The sequence below is a fragment of the Perognathus longimembris genome, chromosome 21 (genome assembly GCF_023159225.1).
Source record: "Perognathus longimembris pacificus isolate PPM17 chromosome 21, ASM2315922v1, whole genome shotgun sequence".
In the NCBI taxonomy this organism is placed as follows: domain Eukaryota; kingdom Metazoa; phylum Chordata; class Mammalia; order Rodentia; family Heteromyidae; genus Perognathus; species Perognathus longimembris.
The window spans coordinates 850,293-866,255 of NC_063181.1; the positions used below are offsets into that span (position 1 = coordinate 850,293).

Sequence of the window (15,963 nt, forward strand, 5' to 3'; positions counted from 1 at the left end):
CAGGCCAGGTGGATGTAGTTTCCGGACCATTCCTTCCAGGGACCCTGCAGTGCAGTCAGCTCGGGGTCTCTGTGCCGGATAGCGGGTGGCCATAGCCTAGTCCATATTAGTGTTTCTGACTGCCAGCTCCTCCCAGGTGACCCTAGTCAGTGGGGGCCAGACTGTGACCCAGACCTTGAGCAGACTGTTTATGAAAGCAGGCATCAAGATGCTCAGAAAGGCAGCCTGGAGACCTGCTCATGGACTAGGAGGTCAAAGAATTCAGTACTAGGTTTGACTTTAAGGCCTCATGTTTGCTGGTCTACCGCTCTACCACCACATCTTTTTAGGTGAGTTACTTTTCAAGCAGGGTCTCACACTTTTACCCAGGATAGCCTAGACCATGAGGCTCCTACTTATGTCTCCTGTAAAGCAGGGAATATAGGCATGTACCACCATGCTTAGCTTTTTTGTTGAGATATGGTCCTGTAACTTTTTCCCAACTTGTCTCCTTTCAGATCTTTCCCTTTTCAGTGACTTGGATTTCAGGCATGTGCCACTGAGCCTGGCCCACCAAGGACCTCATGTTTTAGAGTTTTTTGGTATACATGCACATGTGTGTATACAGATGTGTCGGTGTGTATGATAAAACCCAGGGCCTTGGTGCATGCTGAAAAAGTGCTGTATTCCTGAGCTACAACCCAGGCCCCTCAGGTCAGAGACTTAACAGACGGTTATGCGGCGTCTAGAGTCTGAGCATCTGTTGTCCTACCAAGGCAGAAAAGGGACAGGACGAAGCACACCGGAGTTCTGAATGGAGGCAGAGGCTTCTGTCCAAGAGAGAACACAGGGCAGGACATGGCAGAAGTTTCACCCCCAGCACACGGGGATATGCAGTTTGAAAACTTTGAAGGGATGAATCCACTGCAATCTGGCAAGTCGCCAAAGCAGATTCACACACCGACATCTGTTTCTGCCATTGCTATGTATGGGTTTACATGGATTTTAAGTTCTCTTTGGTGTAGTTTGCCTGAGTTGGATTAATGTTTTCATTTATCAAAGTTTAACTAGAACATATTTGTTTTAAAAAGAACTCCCAAATAGTCACCACCAGTCATTTCATTTCTTATTCCTTGTGTTTTTAATGATTTCTACATTTATTTCCTTGATTAAACTAGAAAGAATATGTACAAGCATTTTCATATAATCTGGATTTTTTTCTATTTTTCTATCTTCACGTTTATGCTCTCCCATTTATGATACCCTTTCTTTGGGGAGTGTTGCCTTTTTATTTATTTTGAGACAGCATCTCACTATGTAGATAGGCTTAGCCTTGAACTCAAAATCCTTCAGCCTCTGCCTTCCAAATGGTGGGTCAGCCACCAAACCTGGTTTCTTCTTCGGTGTTTCAGGTGATTATTTTTCAGTCTCTTGCTTAGGCAGCTCTTGCTCTACCCAGCTTTAGACCCAAATTTTCATGCCACACTGTGCCCTTAGGATCGTGCAACTGTCAAAGGAAACTTGCACATCTTTTTTCTTTTCCAAATTTTTATTATCAAACTGATGTACAGAGAGGTGACAGTTTCATACCTTAGGCATTGGATACATTTCTTGTACTGTTTGTTACCTCCTCCCTCATACCCCCCTCCCTCCTCCCTCTTTCCCTTTCCCCCATGAGTTGTTCAGTTCACTTACACCAAACAGTTTTGCAAGTATTGCTTTTGTAGTTGTTTATCTTTTTTTACCCTGTGTCTCTCAATTTTTGTATTCCCTTTCAATTTCCTAGTTCTAATACCAGTATACATGGTTTCCAATATACTCAGAAAGATTACAGAGATAGTAAAACTTGCACATCTTGAGCCTGTGCATTCCCATCACGATGGAGGCTACAGGAAGGCAAAGGGCTTTGAGAGCCAGAGGAAAGCTTCGGGTGTGTCTACATCCACACGCATGTGACTGTGAGGATGTGTGTATGTGTGTGTAGGCATGACCCTGTGTGCACATGTGTAGGTGTGCATGAAGGTATGTGTTTGTGCTTGCACTCATGTGTATATTTCTGCACGTGCATGTGTGCACATGCTTGACCCCATCATGATAAAGTAAACTCGGTGTCGATACTACGTGAAAAGCTGGTTGATGTCCATTGTGGCTGTAACATTGTTTGGCCTGATTATAACACAAAATCCCTACTAAAACTGAATTATACTGAATGACATGATTGCATTCGTTCACCATTCTCCCTTTTCTGCGCTTTCCTCTTTTCCTCCCTTGAAGAAAAAAACTGAATTAAAACCAGAAGCTTGCCACAATAGTCAAAGCTTGTAGAATGCTTTTTGGTGACTGCACATTTCCGGTTTGATTGTTCAGAAATATCTTTGTGATTCAAAACTCCAGTGTTTTCCCCCTCCTCACTTTGAGTATAGAGTATTTATTTCCACTAAGTCCATGGCTTTGGAATTCTGGTGGTCATGTTATCTTGTTAAGCATGGTAGCTGAAATAATGGTTAACTGACAGTTTGAGATTGAGTAGTTTTAGAATAATTATACTAGTTACTTTAAAATGTGTATTGGATCTTTAATTTTTGTGGTATCAAAGCTATTGACTCATACTTCATATAAAGTGATATATGTTATCGTTGTTCCTTGACAGTCTATTTAGACTATAATATTCTGTTGCTTCTTGAGTTCAAGGGAGGCAATAAGCATCAGAAGAGGAAAGAGGGAGCCTTTTCTCCAGTCTTGACTGTCACATTCCGGGAAGATATATTCCCTCCTCTCCCCCTGCCCTAGGCTGTGATCCCTAGGGGAGGTGGGCCTCCCGGCTGCCATTGTTGTATTATTGCCATGCTAGACCAACATGTTGAAATGGGATCCATTCTTTGGACCCCGTGTATGTGCACCATCAGGCTTAAGCACCAAAATTGCAGTTGATATTTTGGTTTCAATTATTTAAAGTGATCCATGATCCTGTTTCTTTGTGCATGGTTAAATGAGATTAAATTAAAAGAAATACTCTCTTTTAAGATGGATCCTGGAATGCAGAACCTCAGAAAGTGATCAAACTTGGTGTCCTGCCAGTCAGAAGTCTCCTCCTGATGGAGGACACGCTGTGGGCAGCTTCTGGAGGCCAGGTGTTCATGATCAGCTTGGAGAACCATGCCATTGAAGTAAGTCGCTTCAGGTGGCTACTTGGATTAGAGAACATGCATTTCAGAAGCAGCTGTAACCTGTGCTCTTCACCTGGAAAGTAAAGTGCCACTTTCCTCGGGTTGAGCAAAAGAGAACTACTAGGTTTACCAGAAAAATTCAGTGCAGGGTGGTCCAGCTCCTTATTTCTGGGAATCATTGCTCACTATTTGCCTAACTAGAAACACTGGAAACACTGCTTTAAGAATGGATTCATCGTGCACATAGAATCCTGAAGAACATAAGGACAATTAGCGCTTGACTGAAGTGTCGTTTCACATTATCCAGTGAGGACTCAGGAGAGGACTGGCTAGCCATTGGAAGTCCAGCGCCGCCCGCCCCCCCTTGCCCCAGGGACACTGCAGCATGGTGCGCTGAGGACATGTGGCCTTGGGTTTGGGGAAGGGCTGGTGGAATGTACCCAGAGTCACGGGGAAGAGTGGCTTCCTCCCCAGTGCCGGTGCTCCTCTTCCTCCTGCCATACTGTCTAGTGCTGTCTCCTGTGGACACTAGCTCAGCAGTCAGCTTGTAATGGGCCCCCCACACACATTTCCTCAGCTCAAAGGATAGTCGGCTGTGACAACAGCTACCATGAGTTCTGAAAACATTGATCTGTTCCAGGAGACCGTGAGGACAGTGATGCTGTGTCCTTTCCGTTCTAGAGCAGTGGCCTTGGTCCTGCTCTGCTCCCGGAGCTGGGCTTCTGCTGGACACCACGGTCCTCAGCGCAGTCTTCTGTGGCTTATCAGTCTTTGCACACAGTGCCGTGGGTGCCAGCTGTGCCTTGATGCCCCATGGCCCTCTCTTCACCCCAGAACCAGCTGGAGGCCCACCAGGAAGAAGGGATGGTCATCTCCCACATGGCAGTGGCTGGCGTTGGGATCTGGATTGCCTTCACCTCGGGCTCCACCCTCCGTCTCTTCCACACGGAAACGCTGAAGCACCTGCAGGACATCAACATTGCCGCCCCTGTGCACAGCCTGCTGCCAGGGACAGGTATGGGGGGAGCACAGCCTGTGGTCAGGGACAGGTGGGAGGAGCACAGCCTGTGGTCAGGGACAGGTATGGGGGGAGCACAGCCTGCTGCCAGGGACAGGTGGGAGGAGCACAGCCTGCTGTCAGGTATGGGGGGAGCACAGCCTGCTGCCAGGGACAGGTATTGGGGGAGCACAGCCTGTGGTCAGGGACAGGTGGGAGGAGCACAGCCTGCTGTCAGGTATGGGGGGAGCACAGCCTGCTGCCAGGGACAGGTATGGGGGGAGCACAGCCTGCTGCCAGGGACAGGTATTGGGGGAGCACAGCCTGCTGCCAGGGACAGGTATTGGGGGAGCACAGCCTGTGGTCAGGGACAGGTGGGAGGAGCACAGCCTGCTGTCAGGTATGGGGGGAGCACAGCCTGCTGCCAGGGACAGGTATGGGGGGAGCACAGCCTGCTGCCAGGGACAGGTATTGGGGGAGCACAGCCTGTGGTCAGGGACAGGTGGGAGGAGCACAGCCTGCTGTCAGGTATGGGGGGAGCACAGCCTGCTGCCAGGGACAGGTGGGAGGAGCACAGCCTGTGGTCAGGGACAGGTGGGGGGAGCACAGCCTGCTGCCAGGGACAGGTGGGAGGAGCACAGCCTGCTGTCGGGTATGGGGGGAGCACAGCCTGCTGTCAGGTCCTGGTGGAGGGAGCACAGCCTGCTGTCGGGTATGGGTGGGGGGAGCACAGCTTGCCGCTGGGTGTAGAACAAGAGGCCTACATCAGAGATGGCGTTGGCGCAGGTGCCTGGCATGCCTCTGGAGGACAGCCAGAGCAGTCTGATCACGATTGTTTCTCAGTGTCCGTCCAGTGGGGTCCTGGGGAACAAGGCTTGGCTAGACGAGTGCAGCCCAGGAGGAGGCCCCGGGGTGGGAGAGCCTGAAGGACACTGTGTGTTGGTTGGAGTTCACCAGTGGCAGGGAGGCTGCAGAGGATAGAAACAGAGATAGGGGAGGGGAAAGGATAGAGAGGACAGGAGTGGGGGGAGGGGAAGGGGTGCAGAGGATAAAAGTGGAGGTGGGGGAGGGGAAGGAGGGACAGTCCTGGCTGTTGGGTTCAGGTTGTGTCACAGGATTTCCCACAGCCTGGTCTCACCTTATTGGGGCCCAGTGCACTGGTGTGCCCGGCATGGGGGGGTCGCCCAGTCTGGGCCTGCAGGTTTGGGACAGTGGTGCAGTGGGGGCATTTCCAGACAGGAGGCCCAGCCTCCTGCTGCCCACACCCCCTTCCCTCTGCTCCGCCCCTAGGACACCAGAGGCTGTCTGTGACCAGCTTGCTTGTCTGCCATGGCTTGCTGATGGTGGGTACCAGCCTGGGTGTGGTCGTAGCCCTGCCCGTCCCTCGACTGCAGGGGATCCCCAAAGTGACAGGTGAGTGACTCGGTGGCAGGGTGACTTCCCCTGGAGCGGTTTGTGTTTGAAGTATTTGGGTGGTTTGGTTTTTTGGTTTTGTTTTTTTTTTTACTATACTACAAATCTTAGTAGAGAATGCTTATTGAATTTGAACTGTCAATTCATACTTCTTTTTTTCTGTTTCGTATATGGGTGATCTCAGGTGAATCTCATTTTGAGATTTTCTTTGTCACTTTCACTCTTGCCCGTTAGTTTCCATCAGTAGAGATGGGATTTTCCTTTGCTGCCATTGAGAGGGGGGACTCAGCTGGGCCCTCCTGGGCAGGGGCACCCTGCTGGTCTCAGCCAAAGCCATGCACCTGCAATCAGAATGTGATTGCCTTGTTCACCAGAGAGCTATCTCAAGAAGCAGCCCAATTTAGCCGCAGGCATCGTATGGAAGGGAGCTAGCCGTAGTGCCTTACAGCCTGAGACTAGAAATAGCCTGAGTGTTCAACGTTAGAGGTGGGAAGGGGCTTTAGAAGATGGTCGTAGTTCATGCCTATAATCCTAGCTACTCAGGAGGCTGAGATCTGAGGATTGCAGTTTGAAGCTAGCCTAGGCAGGAAAGTCCATTTAACCACCAAAGGCTGAAAGTGGAGCTGTGGCAAATGGTAGAGCGATAGCCTCAAGCAAAACACTCAAGGACAGCGCCCAGACCCTGAGTTCAAGCCCTAGGACTAGCCCACATGCACGTACATACTTTGTTTTTATTTTCTTTCTTCCTTTCTTCCTCTCTCTCTCTCTCTCTCTCTCTCTCTCTCTCTCTCTCCTCTCTCTCTCTCTCTCTCTCTCTCTCTCTCTCTCTCTCTCTCTCTCTCTCTCTCTCTCTCTCTCTCTCTCTCTCTCTCTCTCTCTCTCCTCTCTCTCTCTCTCTCTCTTTCCCAGTCCTGGTCCTTGTACTCAGGGCCTGAGCACTGTCCCTGGCTTTTTTTTTTTTTTTGCTCAAGGCTAGCACTCTGCCACTTGAGCCACAGCGCCACTTTTGACCGTTTTCTATATATGTGATGCTGGGGAATCAAACCCAGGGCTTCATGTATACAAGGCAGTCACTTTACCGCTAGGCTCTATTCCCAGCCCTCGTTGTGAATTTTATACAAATTATTTAGTATATTTACTGATCAGCCTTCGAATTTTCTTTCTTGCTTGCTTGCTTTTTGCCAGTCTTGGGCCTTGGACTTAGGACCTGAGCACTGTCCCTGGCTTTTTTTTTGCTCAAGGCCAGCACTCTGCCACTTGAGCCACAGCGCCACTTCTGGCCGTTGTCTGTATATGTGGTGCTGGGGAATCGAACCTAGGGCTTCATGTGTGGGAGGCCAGCGCTCTTGCCACTAGGCCATATTCCCAGCCCTCCATACTTTGTTTTCAGTAGGGAGAAGCAGGCAATCGACCAGTGCAGGAGAACCTTAAATGGCATTGACTGTGACCTTCAATCCCAGTGAGTCTCTGTCAGCTGGGAGAACACAAACAGAGATCAGGATCTGTGGGAATCTGGGCAACATGTGGGTGGGCGCATTCCCATTGCTCCCTGAGAGAACACGTCAGAACCCGGCTTTGTCTCAGCTGCTAAAAAATGACTTTTATAACTCCAGAAGCGTGGTAATGGGTACTAGAACTCACTCCTGCCGAGGAGTACATGATCACATGATCACCTTTAGGTTTTGTCGTTGTTTGTTTTTATGGCATTGGAGCACTGAGTTCAGGTCCTCACACTTACTGGTCAGGCAGCCTACCACTGACCTTTTGGCCTCAGTTATTTTATAGGGTTCCAGATTTTTGCCTGGGGCAGCCTAAGATTGCAGTCCTACCTCTGCTTTTTTTTTTAGCTGGGATTACAGGAACCACCATGCGTAGTTTGTGCTCGAGGTGTATGTGTGTGACAGGGATGGGGAGTCTTGTCTTACTTTTTTCCCCAGGATTGGCCTCAAACCTCACTCTTCAGTCTCTTCCAACTGAGTACCGGGATTATAGGCACACAAACAACCATGCTTGGCTCATGAATAATGGTTTTTAGGCCTTCTTCAAGTCAGCTGCACTCTCACAGGAGAGTTACATAGAGGTGGTATAGGTCCTAATGCTGCTGACATTGCCGCCACCCAGTTGGGCTGATGCTGGGCTTACGTCCTGTGCTTTCTACTCTTTCCGCAATATCGTCTGTTCTAAAGGACACTGTTGGCCCTCTCCTCAGGAAGAGGCATGGTCTCCTACCATGCGCATCACGGTCCGGTCAAGTTCATTGTCATGGCCACGGCTTCGCATCAGAGGGACAAAGACAGAGCCAGAGATGGCCCAGCCCCGGGCCTGGAGGCTCAGGATGAAGACCAGAATGCTCTTCCAGATGAGGGGCCCACGCCCTACCCTAGCCAGGGTGGCCCGGACACAGCCACAGCTGTTTGGTTGGGAGAGTCCCCAGGGTTGGTGACTCAGAAGAGCGACCTGTCCTCCTCCTCAGGGTCCCTGAGCCTGTCCCACGGCTCTGGCTCCCTGGAGCACAGGTCTGAGGACAGCAGCGCCTGCGACCTCCTGAGGGACGCTGCCACCTCTCTCCGGAGCGGGGTGCAGTGGTCCAAGAAGGCCAAGGCCAGCTCGGCCCTAGTGGTGTGCGGGGGCCAGGGCCACCGCCGTGTGCACAGGAAGTCCCGGCAACCCCAGGAGGAGCTGGTGTCCTCCGTGATGGTCTGGCAGATCCCGCTGCTGAGCGCGTAGGGAAAGTCGAGGAGCAGCCCCCACCCCACCCGCTGGCATCCAAGTGTGACATGAGGGGACCCTGCCTCTCAGCAGGGCACAGGCCCAAGCTGCCGAGCCCGCAGCACCGACCACCGCAACCTGTGCTTGAGGAAGAAATACATGTGCAATATGTGAGGTGGCCCTCCTGCCCACCCGCCCCCCACCTTCCCCCCCCGGAACTCCCCTGGGGACGGCGAGGGAGAGCAGAGCGGGCCTTGCTGCTCTCTGCCATGTCCTTCATGGTAAATGCAGAGGGCCCAGCGTCCGTCAGCTCAAGGCCGGCCGTGCGGGGAAATGTAACGTAGTCACTAGTGGAGGGATTTACTAACAGTTCTTTTAACAGCTTTACTTGACTCCAGTTTTCTACTTTTATTTATGTTTTATATTTTTAAATTCCAAAACAAAATGTGTAACAATTTAAGAAGCCAGGTAGCCCACAGTTGGGGATTTGCAAGTGGGCTACTGTGTGCACTCGAGATTGTAACAAAGTTGTGTTTTATATTAAAAAATTAACAGTGTTTTAGCCATGATACTATCTAGTATTTCACAAATAGTCTTTGCTTTGAACCAAATACTCAGTCAGCCTTTAGAGTCGAGTGTCAGTGCCGAGTACGCGTGCCTTCCGGTGGGTGTGAGCAGCGTCCCTGTGCACAGAGCCTCCGCCCGTTCTCCGCACCTTCCCTCTGGCTCGCCTGGCGTGCTGCCGCTGGAACGTTCATTCCAAGCGGCCCGAGGTGCTCTCCAGGGGCTGTGCTGCCGCCCGTGCCCCCCCCCCTTGCCACTCTGCGCCTCCGTGCCCCCTCCCCCCACCACCAGTGGAGGACACAGGCTGGGATCTGCAGTCGGGTCCAGGTGCCTGGGAAACTGGGGGCTCCATGTACTTAAGTTGCATCAACTTTGACGAATTGGAGGAATAGCAAGAAGGAAAAAAAGGCCTCGCACAGGCATTCACCAGAAACAAACTTCTCAGCACTTTATAGATAAATAAAAACGCTAATTTTATGACGTAGCCAACTGTTTTCCACATTACATGTATACTCTCAAGCTTTCTTACACTGTTAGCTGCCATCTTGTTCCTTAAGTAAAGCCTTTTTATCTAACAACACTGCATTACCAGTTCTTTTCCTCCATAACGCGCAAATGTGATCTCACACAGGGGCAGCCAGCCCGGGGCTCTGCCCGGTGGACACGCGACCCCACGCAGGGGGCAGCCGGCTGTGGGCTCTGCCCGGTGGACACGCGACCCCACGCAGGGGGCAGCCGGCCCGGGGCTCTGCCCGGTGGACACGCGACCCCACGCAGGGGGCAGCCGGCTGTGGGCTCTGCCCGGTGGACACGCGACCCCACGCAGGGGGCAGCCGGCTGTGGGCTCTGCCCGGTGGACACGCGACCCCACGCAGGGGGCAGCCGGCCCGGGGCTCTGCCCGGTGGACACGCGACCCCACACGGGGCAGCTGGCTGTGGGCTCTGCCTGGCTCCACTGTGGCTGGCTGGGGAGGTGACTGGGGAAGGGCCCCTTGGAGACTGTGCCCTGCCGTTCTCTACCACTCCAGCACAGGTGAGGGAAGCAGGCATGTCAGCAGATGTCACATGAGTCACAAGCTGTGCAGGCTCTGGGGGGTCCTGGGGATGGGACAGGGACACCAGCACTTGGGGGCCATGCTCGTTTGTTCACTCCCCATCTCCTAGAGCCTCTGGCACTTCCCAGCAGGTGAGCGACCCCTGACCAGAGGATGCGCACAGGGCATGGGGAGGGCGGCCTGGCCCCCAGTCTGCACAGTGAGGCAAGGTGACGGGCCACCCCTAGCTGCCCATCCTACGCTGGGGCGTGGCAGGCCTAGACACTGCTGCTCCCACAGGCCACGGCCTGCAGCCCCTGCCCAGCCCTCCTCATTTCCACGAGAGGCTTCCCAGACCTCTGCAAACTCAGGCCCAGCCGCTTCCCAAGGCCACGTCTCCCAGGGGACAGTGTCAGCTGAGGTCATCAGTGCTGGGCGATTCTTCCAGTGTCAGAAACTCCTTTCTATCTCCCCCGGCCTCTTCCTCTGTACATGTGCACACATGTACCATACACATACCACACACACTAATATTTGCTGCTCTCCTGCCGGCTGTTTGAAGTATTTATGGGCATGGAAACTGAGAGGAGACAGCTGGTGGCCCCTGTGGGTGTGGGCCTCCAGGCTCCGTTTGGCTCTGAGAAGGAATTAACGTTTGACAAGCAGGGTTTGAACACGTGTTGCTGGAGACGTGAGCATCTTAACTACATACAGCAGGGTGGATGTGTGCCCACCTGTACGAAGGGTGGGTGTGTTCCAGAGTAGATGTGTGCCCACGTGTACACTCGGGTGGACATGTGCCCACCTGTACCACAGGGTCAGACTGTGCCCACCTATACAACAGGGTGGATGTGTGCCTACCCCACAGCAATGCCACGGAGGGGCCCAGGACTGCCCCCAGGACACTCACTGCTGTGCCTTGTGTGGCTCTCATGGACTTCAAGCGAAGGATAAAGGTTACTGGGTCTTCTCTGCAGCTGGGGACACTGGGCTCATTGTCCGTGGGAACCTTGCTAAGGTGACTGTCCAGGAGCACAGAGGCCATCTCTGGCTCCACTGAGTCCCCAGTGGCTTGGGAATGAGGCCAGGGGCAGAGCTTTCTGAGCTCGCCTGCAGAGAGTGAGGTCGACACCCTTCCCCAGTTACTAGCTGGGCAGGAACAGGAGAGTCAGGATGTAGAGGGCACTGGGCTCGGCAGCAGACCATCTGCTGTGTCTGGCATCTGGCCAGGGCACAAAGCAAACAAATTGACAAGCCAAAGCAAAACCTAAGCGACACCCACAGAATCTGGTGCCATGAAATCTAGACCCTTTTAACTTCCCACCATGTACACAGGGGCCACGGGAGCCCAGGCCAGTGGGCTGAAGGGGCCACTTGACCCAGATTGTCCCTATGTAAAATCTGGGAGTGCAGACTAGAACCACTACTGGGGTGTTTGCATGGTGGAGCGTAGCCTCTGGCTCTCACAGAGGTCAAGAGGCTGGCCACTCACAGGGTTCATGGGGGCTTGGGAGCCTGGGGGGGGGCTGCAGAAGCTACTGCTGGTTTACAGTCACTGCAGGTCAGTGTGCTACAAAGGCCCCCTCAGAAACAAGCCTTGTATACGAAGCTGGGAAGACTTAGGGAGCACCAGGAGCACACAGACAGGTGGCACATATTCAAGAAGCGGGGCACTGTAGCTTATGCCTATAATCCTAGCTACTCAGGAGATTTCAGGATCACGGTTTAAAGCCAGCCTGGACAGGAAAAGTCCTTGAGACTCGTACCTGCAAATAACCAGCAAACAGCCAGAAATTGAGTGGTGGCTTAAGTAGTAAAGTACTAGCTTGGAATTTAAAAAGTTGAGTCAGAGCGCCCAGTTCCTGAGTTCAAGCCCCAGTGCTGGCAATTTAGAAAAGAGAAGTGCTGAGAATGTGGCTTAGTGGTAGGGTTCTTGCCTAGCATTCATGAAGCCCTGGTTTCGATTCCTCAGCACCACATAAACAGAAAAAGCTGGAAGTGGCGCTGTGGCTCAAGTGGTAGAGCGCTAGCCTTAATCAAAAGAAGCTCAGGGGGCTGGGGATATGGCCTAGTGGCAAGAGAGCTTGCCTCGTATACATGAGGCCCTGGGTTCAATTCCCCAGCACCACATATACAGAAAACGGCCAGAAGTGGCGCTGTGGCTCAAGTGGCAGAGTGCTAGCCTTGAGCAAAAGGAAGCCAGGGACAGTGCTCAGGCCCTGAGTCCAAGGCCCAGGACTGGCCAAGAAAAAAAAAAAAAACAAAAAGAAGCTCAGGGACAGTGCCCAGGCCCTGAGTTCAAGGCCCAGGACTAGCAAAAACACAAAAAGACAAGTAGAGGGAAAATTAAGTTCATATTTTTCTCTCTAGGTAAATAGTGGAGGGTTAATTTTTGATCTACTTATGGGGAAAACGTTGCTTTTTTAAAATACCATATTAATACCTGACATTTCTGTTCTTTGTCTAGAGGAGTGTGCCTCAACCAGGAGTGACCACCCCACGAGACAGGTGATGCTGGAGATGTTTCTGGGGGGGGCGGTCACTGCTTGTTGGGAGAGGATGGGTCCAGGGAGAGACCTGGCTGGATTACTCAGACACCTGCCCAGTGCCTCCATCAGAAACCAGTGGCCTGGCCTCCGCTCCGGGGACATGAGGGCTCCTGTGCCATTCTCAACTGTTCTCACTGTCTCCTCTTGGCACTGCTGTCCTGTGTTGAATGTTTGAAACCTGTTGTTTAGGTCACAAGGTAGAATTTTCATGCAGATGGGCAGCATTGACACACTATTCGGCCCAAACTTTGTTCTCTTATTTGTCCTCAGCAGACTCAGGAGAGAGGCAAGCTCGGCGAGGGCAGATGCAGACCTGCCAGGAAAGAGCTCCTAATGCTGGGAGATGTCTCCCTTATTTTAAGCACAATGAACATATGTACATCCAGATTTACAGAAATGGCAAAGTGGGCCTCTGTTTATCACCTCCTTTCCCAGAAGAACTTCACTGGTGAGTTCCTCAAAGGATGGTATTTCTCTAGACTTGGCATCTTGGTCCACAGCTTTTACCATCTAGCACAGACTGGGGCATATGTAAGCCAAGAGTTCTGGAGGCTGGAGCGCTCAAGACCGGGCCACCGCGTCTGTTGGGGACTGCGGAGTCGTCTGAGCAGCTAGGATTGTAGGCCCTCCTCTGGCCCCATTTAACCTCCACCTCTGCTCACAGGCCCTACCTTAAAAGGCTACAGTGGGTTGCCTCAGCCCTCAGTACTTCACGCTGCCGCACAAGGGTCCTTAGCAGACCATGTGGGGCCTGGGGGCCTGGATGGCTTCTCAGCCACACAGCCCCAAAGGCCTCTGTGATGTCCCTGTGCGCCAAGGCCCCAGAAAACTATCCGAAGCTGTCTTCCCCTCCTAGGGAATGATTCGTTGTTTCAGGAACACAAGGAAGCGTTCTGGGAGTAGGGGGAGACCAAGGGAAGCCTTCAGGAGACAGGGAAATGTGGGCGGCCAAAGCTGGAAGGGAGGGCTGGCTGCCCTGGGGTGGGGGCTGGGCCCACAGCGTGCCCGATGTGCCGGCAGGGAGCCCCGGTGGCCTGCCAGCAGGGTTGGAGCTCTGTGGGGTGCCAGCACCGGAGCGGATTTCCTGAGCCCAGCTGGGAGTGCAGGGTGCTGGAGAAGAGCCCTGGGCAGGCGGAGGTTGTCCGTTCTCCGGGCCCACAGGCCTGGATGTGGCAATGCCAGGCTGCACAGGCTGCTGGGAGCTGGCCACCTGGGGAGCCATGCTCTGGGGCCCCCAGACTCCTCGCTACCCTGGGCCTTAGAGCTGCTTTTGAGCCCCCACGGAAAGCCAGGGTTGGGGAACAGACCGGGGCGCTGGCCACATCGCGGTCCCCCCTCCTTGCCTCAGGGTCCTGGGGCAGGGAGGCGGTGATGAGGGCGGCCTCTCTCCTGGACAGCCAGTGCTGACCCACTTCCCAGGACGCTGGAAGCAGGCCAGGCTCCAGAGAATACAAAGGGTAGTGATGGTGGCAGCTCAGTGAGCTCCAAGCTGGCTCCCCCCTCCTTGAAGGTAGGTTTTCAGGAGAGGCCAGCCAAGGGTGACTCGGTGCTTTTCAAAAGCCCCACAGAGCATTGCGCTTTCCATCTTCGCAGCAGGAAAAAGCCCCACTGTTCAGAAGACAAGGTGTGCTTGCCAAGCGCTTGGGGCTCTGCTGACCATCATGGAAATCGCCGAGAGCCCCTCCAGACACCGGTTGTTCACGAGAGCTTTGCTGACTTCTTCAACAGGACCACTGTTTGGGAAGCGTGAGTGCAGGGGAGTTCCAGCTTCCTGCCACAGCGGAGATGTGGAAGCGGTGGGGAGGGCTCCTCTCCCCATTCCCACCCCACCCCCAGGGCCTGTGCTTCCGAGGTCCCCTCTCACCCCACAGGGTGCTGTTCTGAGAGCCAACTGTTAGGACAGTGAGCCGGGCTGACAGCGCCCGCCTGGCCTTGCCCTCAAGCAATGGCTCTGCTCTTCCTGTGTCTGATCTCAGTGGTGCTGGGGCACAGGTCCCGCCACGGAGCAACATCTCTGCTCTAAGAATCCGTGTGTAACACATTGCAACGGGACATTTGAGCTAGCCAGGTGCCCGTGAACTCACACCTGTCATCTTAGCTACTCAGGAGGCTGAGATCTGAGGACTGTGGTTCAAAGCTAGCCCGAGCTGAAAAGCCCCCATGAGACTCTTATTTTCCAATTACCCACTCAAAACTAAAAGTGGAGCTGTGGCTCAGGGTGGTGGCGCGCTAGCCTTGAGCAAAAGATCCAAGCCCCATAGCCAATAATAACAACAACAATTTAACCTGTGACCAGGACAGACAACTTGAAAGGATGGCTTATACAGAAAAAGGACATCCCAACACACACACACACACACACACACACACACACACACACACACACACACACGGCTGCTTGGGTGCTGCAGACAGCAGAGCACCCTCCTCGGGGTTCTGGAGGCAGAAGTCAAGTCTCAGTGCGCTCAGGCCCTGCTCCCTCTGGGAGTGGCCTTCCTTGCCAGTCCCAGTTCTGAGTTCTGTGACAAGGCCACCCAGCACGGAGCCCTGCCTCTCTTCACGGGTGAGGCTTTCTCCTTGGGCCTCTCCATGTTGTTTTCTCTGTGGGTCTGTGTTTCTTCCTTAGGGACATCAAGTGTATTAGGTTAAACACCTTGTCCTCACCTGGTCACCCCCGTGAAGGCCATGTTTCCAAGCCTGGGCATATGGGCCCATGGACACATGGAACCAGGGAGACAGGGAACCATGGAGACAGGGACCGATGGATGCATGGGCACGGGGACCCTGGACGCATGGACGCATGGATGCACAGATGCACAGACCTATGGGTGCATGGAGACGTGGATGCATTCTGAGGTATGCGCTCCGGACTTCCACTCACCTTTCTTTTTTTGCAGGGCAGAATTCAGCCCCGGATCATCTTTAAGGAATATCTTGGGGCCTGGTTCAAGTTCTAGGGTTGAGGACTTACGTGAATTAAAGAGGAATGGACAATTTCAACTTTCTGCAGTCCTTTTAGAACCGCTAGTGAGATGAGCAGCTTGTTTGGATTTTTGTTTTGTCAAGCCTCGTGTGGCATCGAGGCCACTGCTAGTGTTTTCTTGAAGAAGAGTTGTGTGACCAGGCCCCTGTGTTGCTGAAGGCCAGCGTGGTGGCCAGCGCCCGGTTTTGGTGGTCAGCATCTGCTGTGGGGGCTTCATAGCGCTGCAAGCTGTCCACCTGCACCCTCCCTGCCCGCTGCCCCTCTACTCAGGGGAGCTGCCACCCCAGGCCAAGCCGCTTTAAGAGGCCTGGCTCACTGACGCATTTAATCTCTGCCGTTAAATCTCAGTTCAAGGGCTGAGGGGGATCAGGTGGTCAAATTAAGCTGTGGACTGTGTGGGGATGCCGATTCCAGTGGTTAGCAAGATTTATGCACCTGGCGTTTGGATTTCATGCCCACAAGCACTCTCGCTTTGTGTTCTGGGGCGTGGCTTTCTTACTTAGAAAGCAGAATTTCCTTGTGAGTACAAACAAAGCTTGAGGCTGTACAGAATGAGAATCTGTGCCCG

At 53.1% G+C, this 15,963-nt stretch overlaps 1 protein-coding gene across 1 annotated transcript in view; it reads left to right on the plus strand.

The window, feature by feature from the left end:
• The window catches only part of Arhgef10 (Rho guanine nucleotide exchange factor 10), a 62,485-nt gene extending 53,078 nt beyond the window's left edge, over nt 1–9,407 (plus strand). The window contains exons 26-29 of the mRNA XM_048330387.1: nt 3,004–3,146; nt 3,981–4,161; nt 5,434–5,556; nt 7,766–9,407. Of these exons, the coding sequence (XP_048186344.1) occupies nt 3,004–3,146; nt 3,981–4,161; nt 5,434–5,556; nt 7,766–8,283 (965 nt within the window). The 3' untranslated portion in view covers nt 8,284–9,407. The remainder of the gene's footprint in view (nt 1–3,003; nt 3,147–3,980; nt 4,162–5,433; nt 5,557–7,765) is intronic.
• The last annotated feature ends 6,556 nt before the right edge of the window (nt 9,408–15,963 follow it).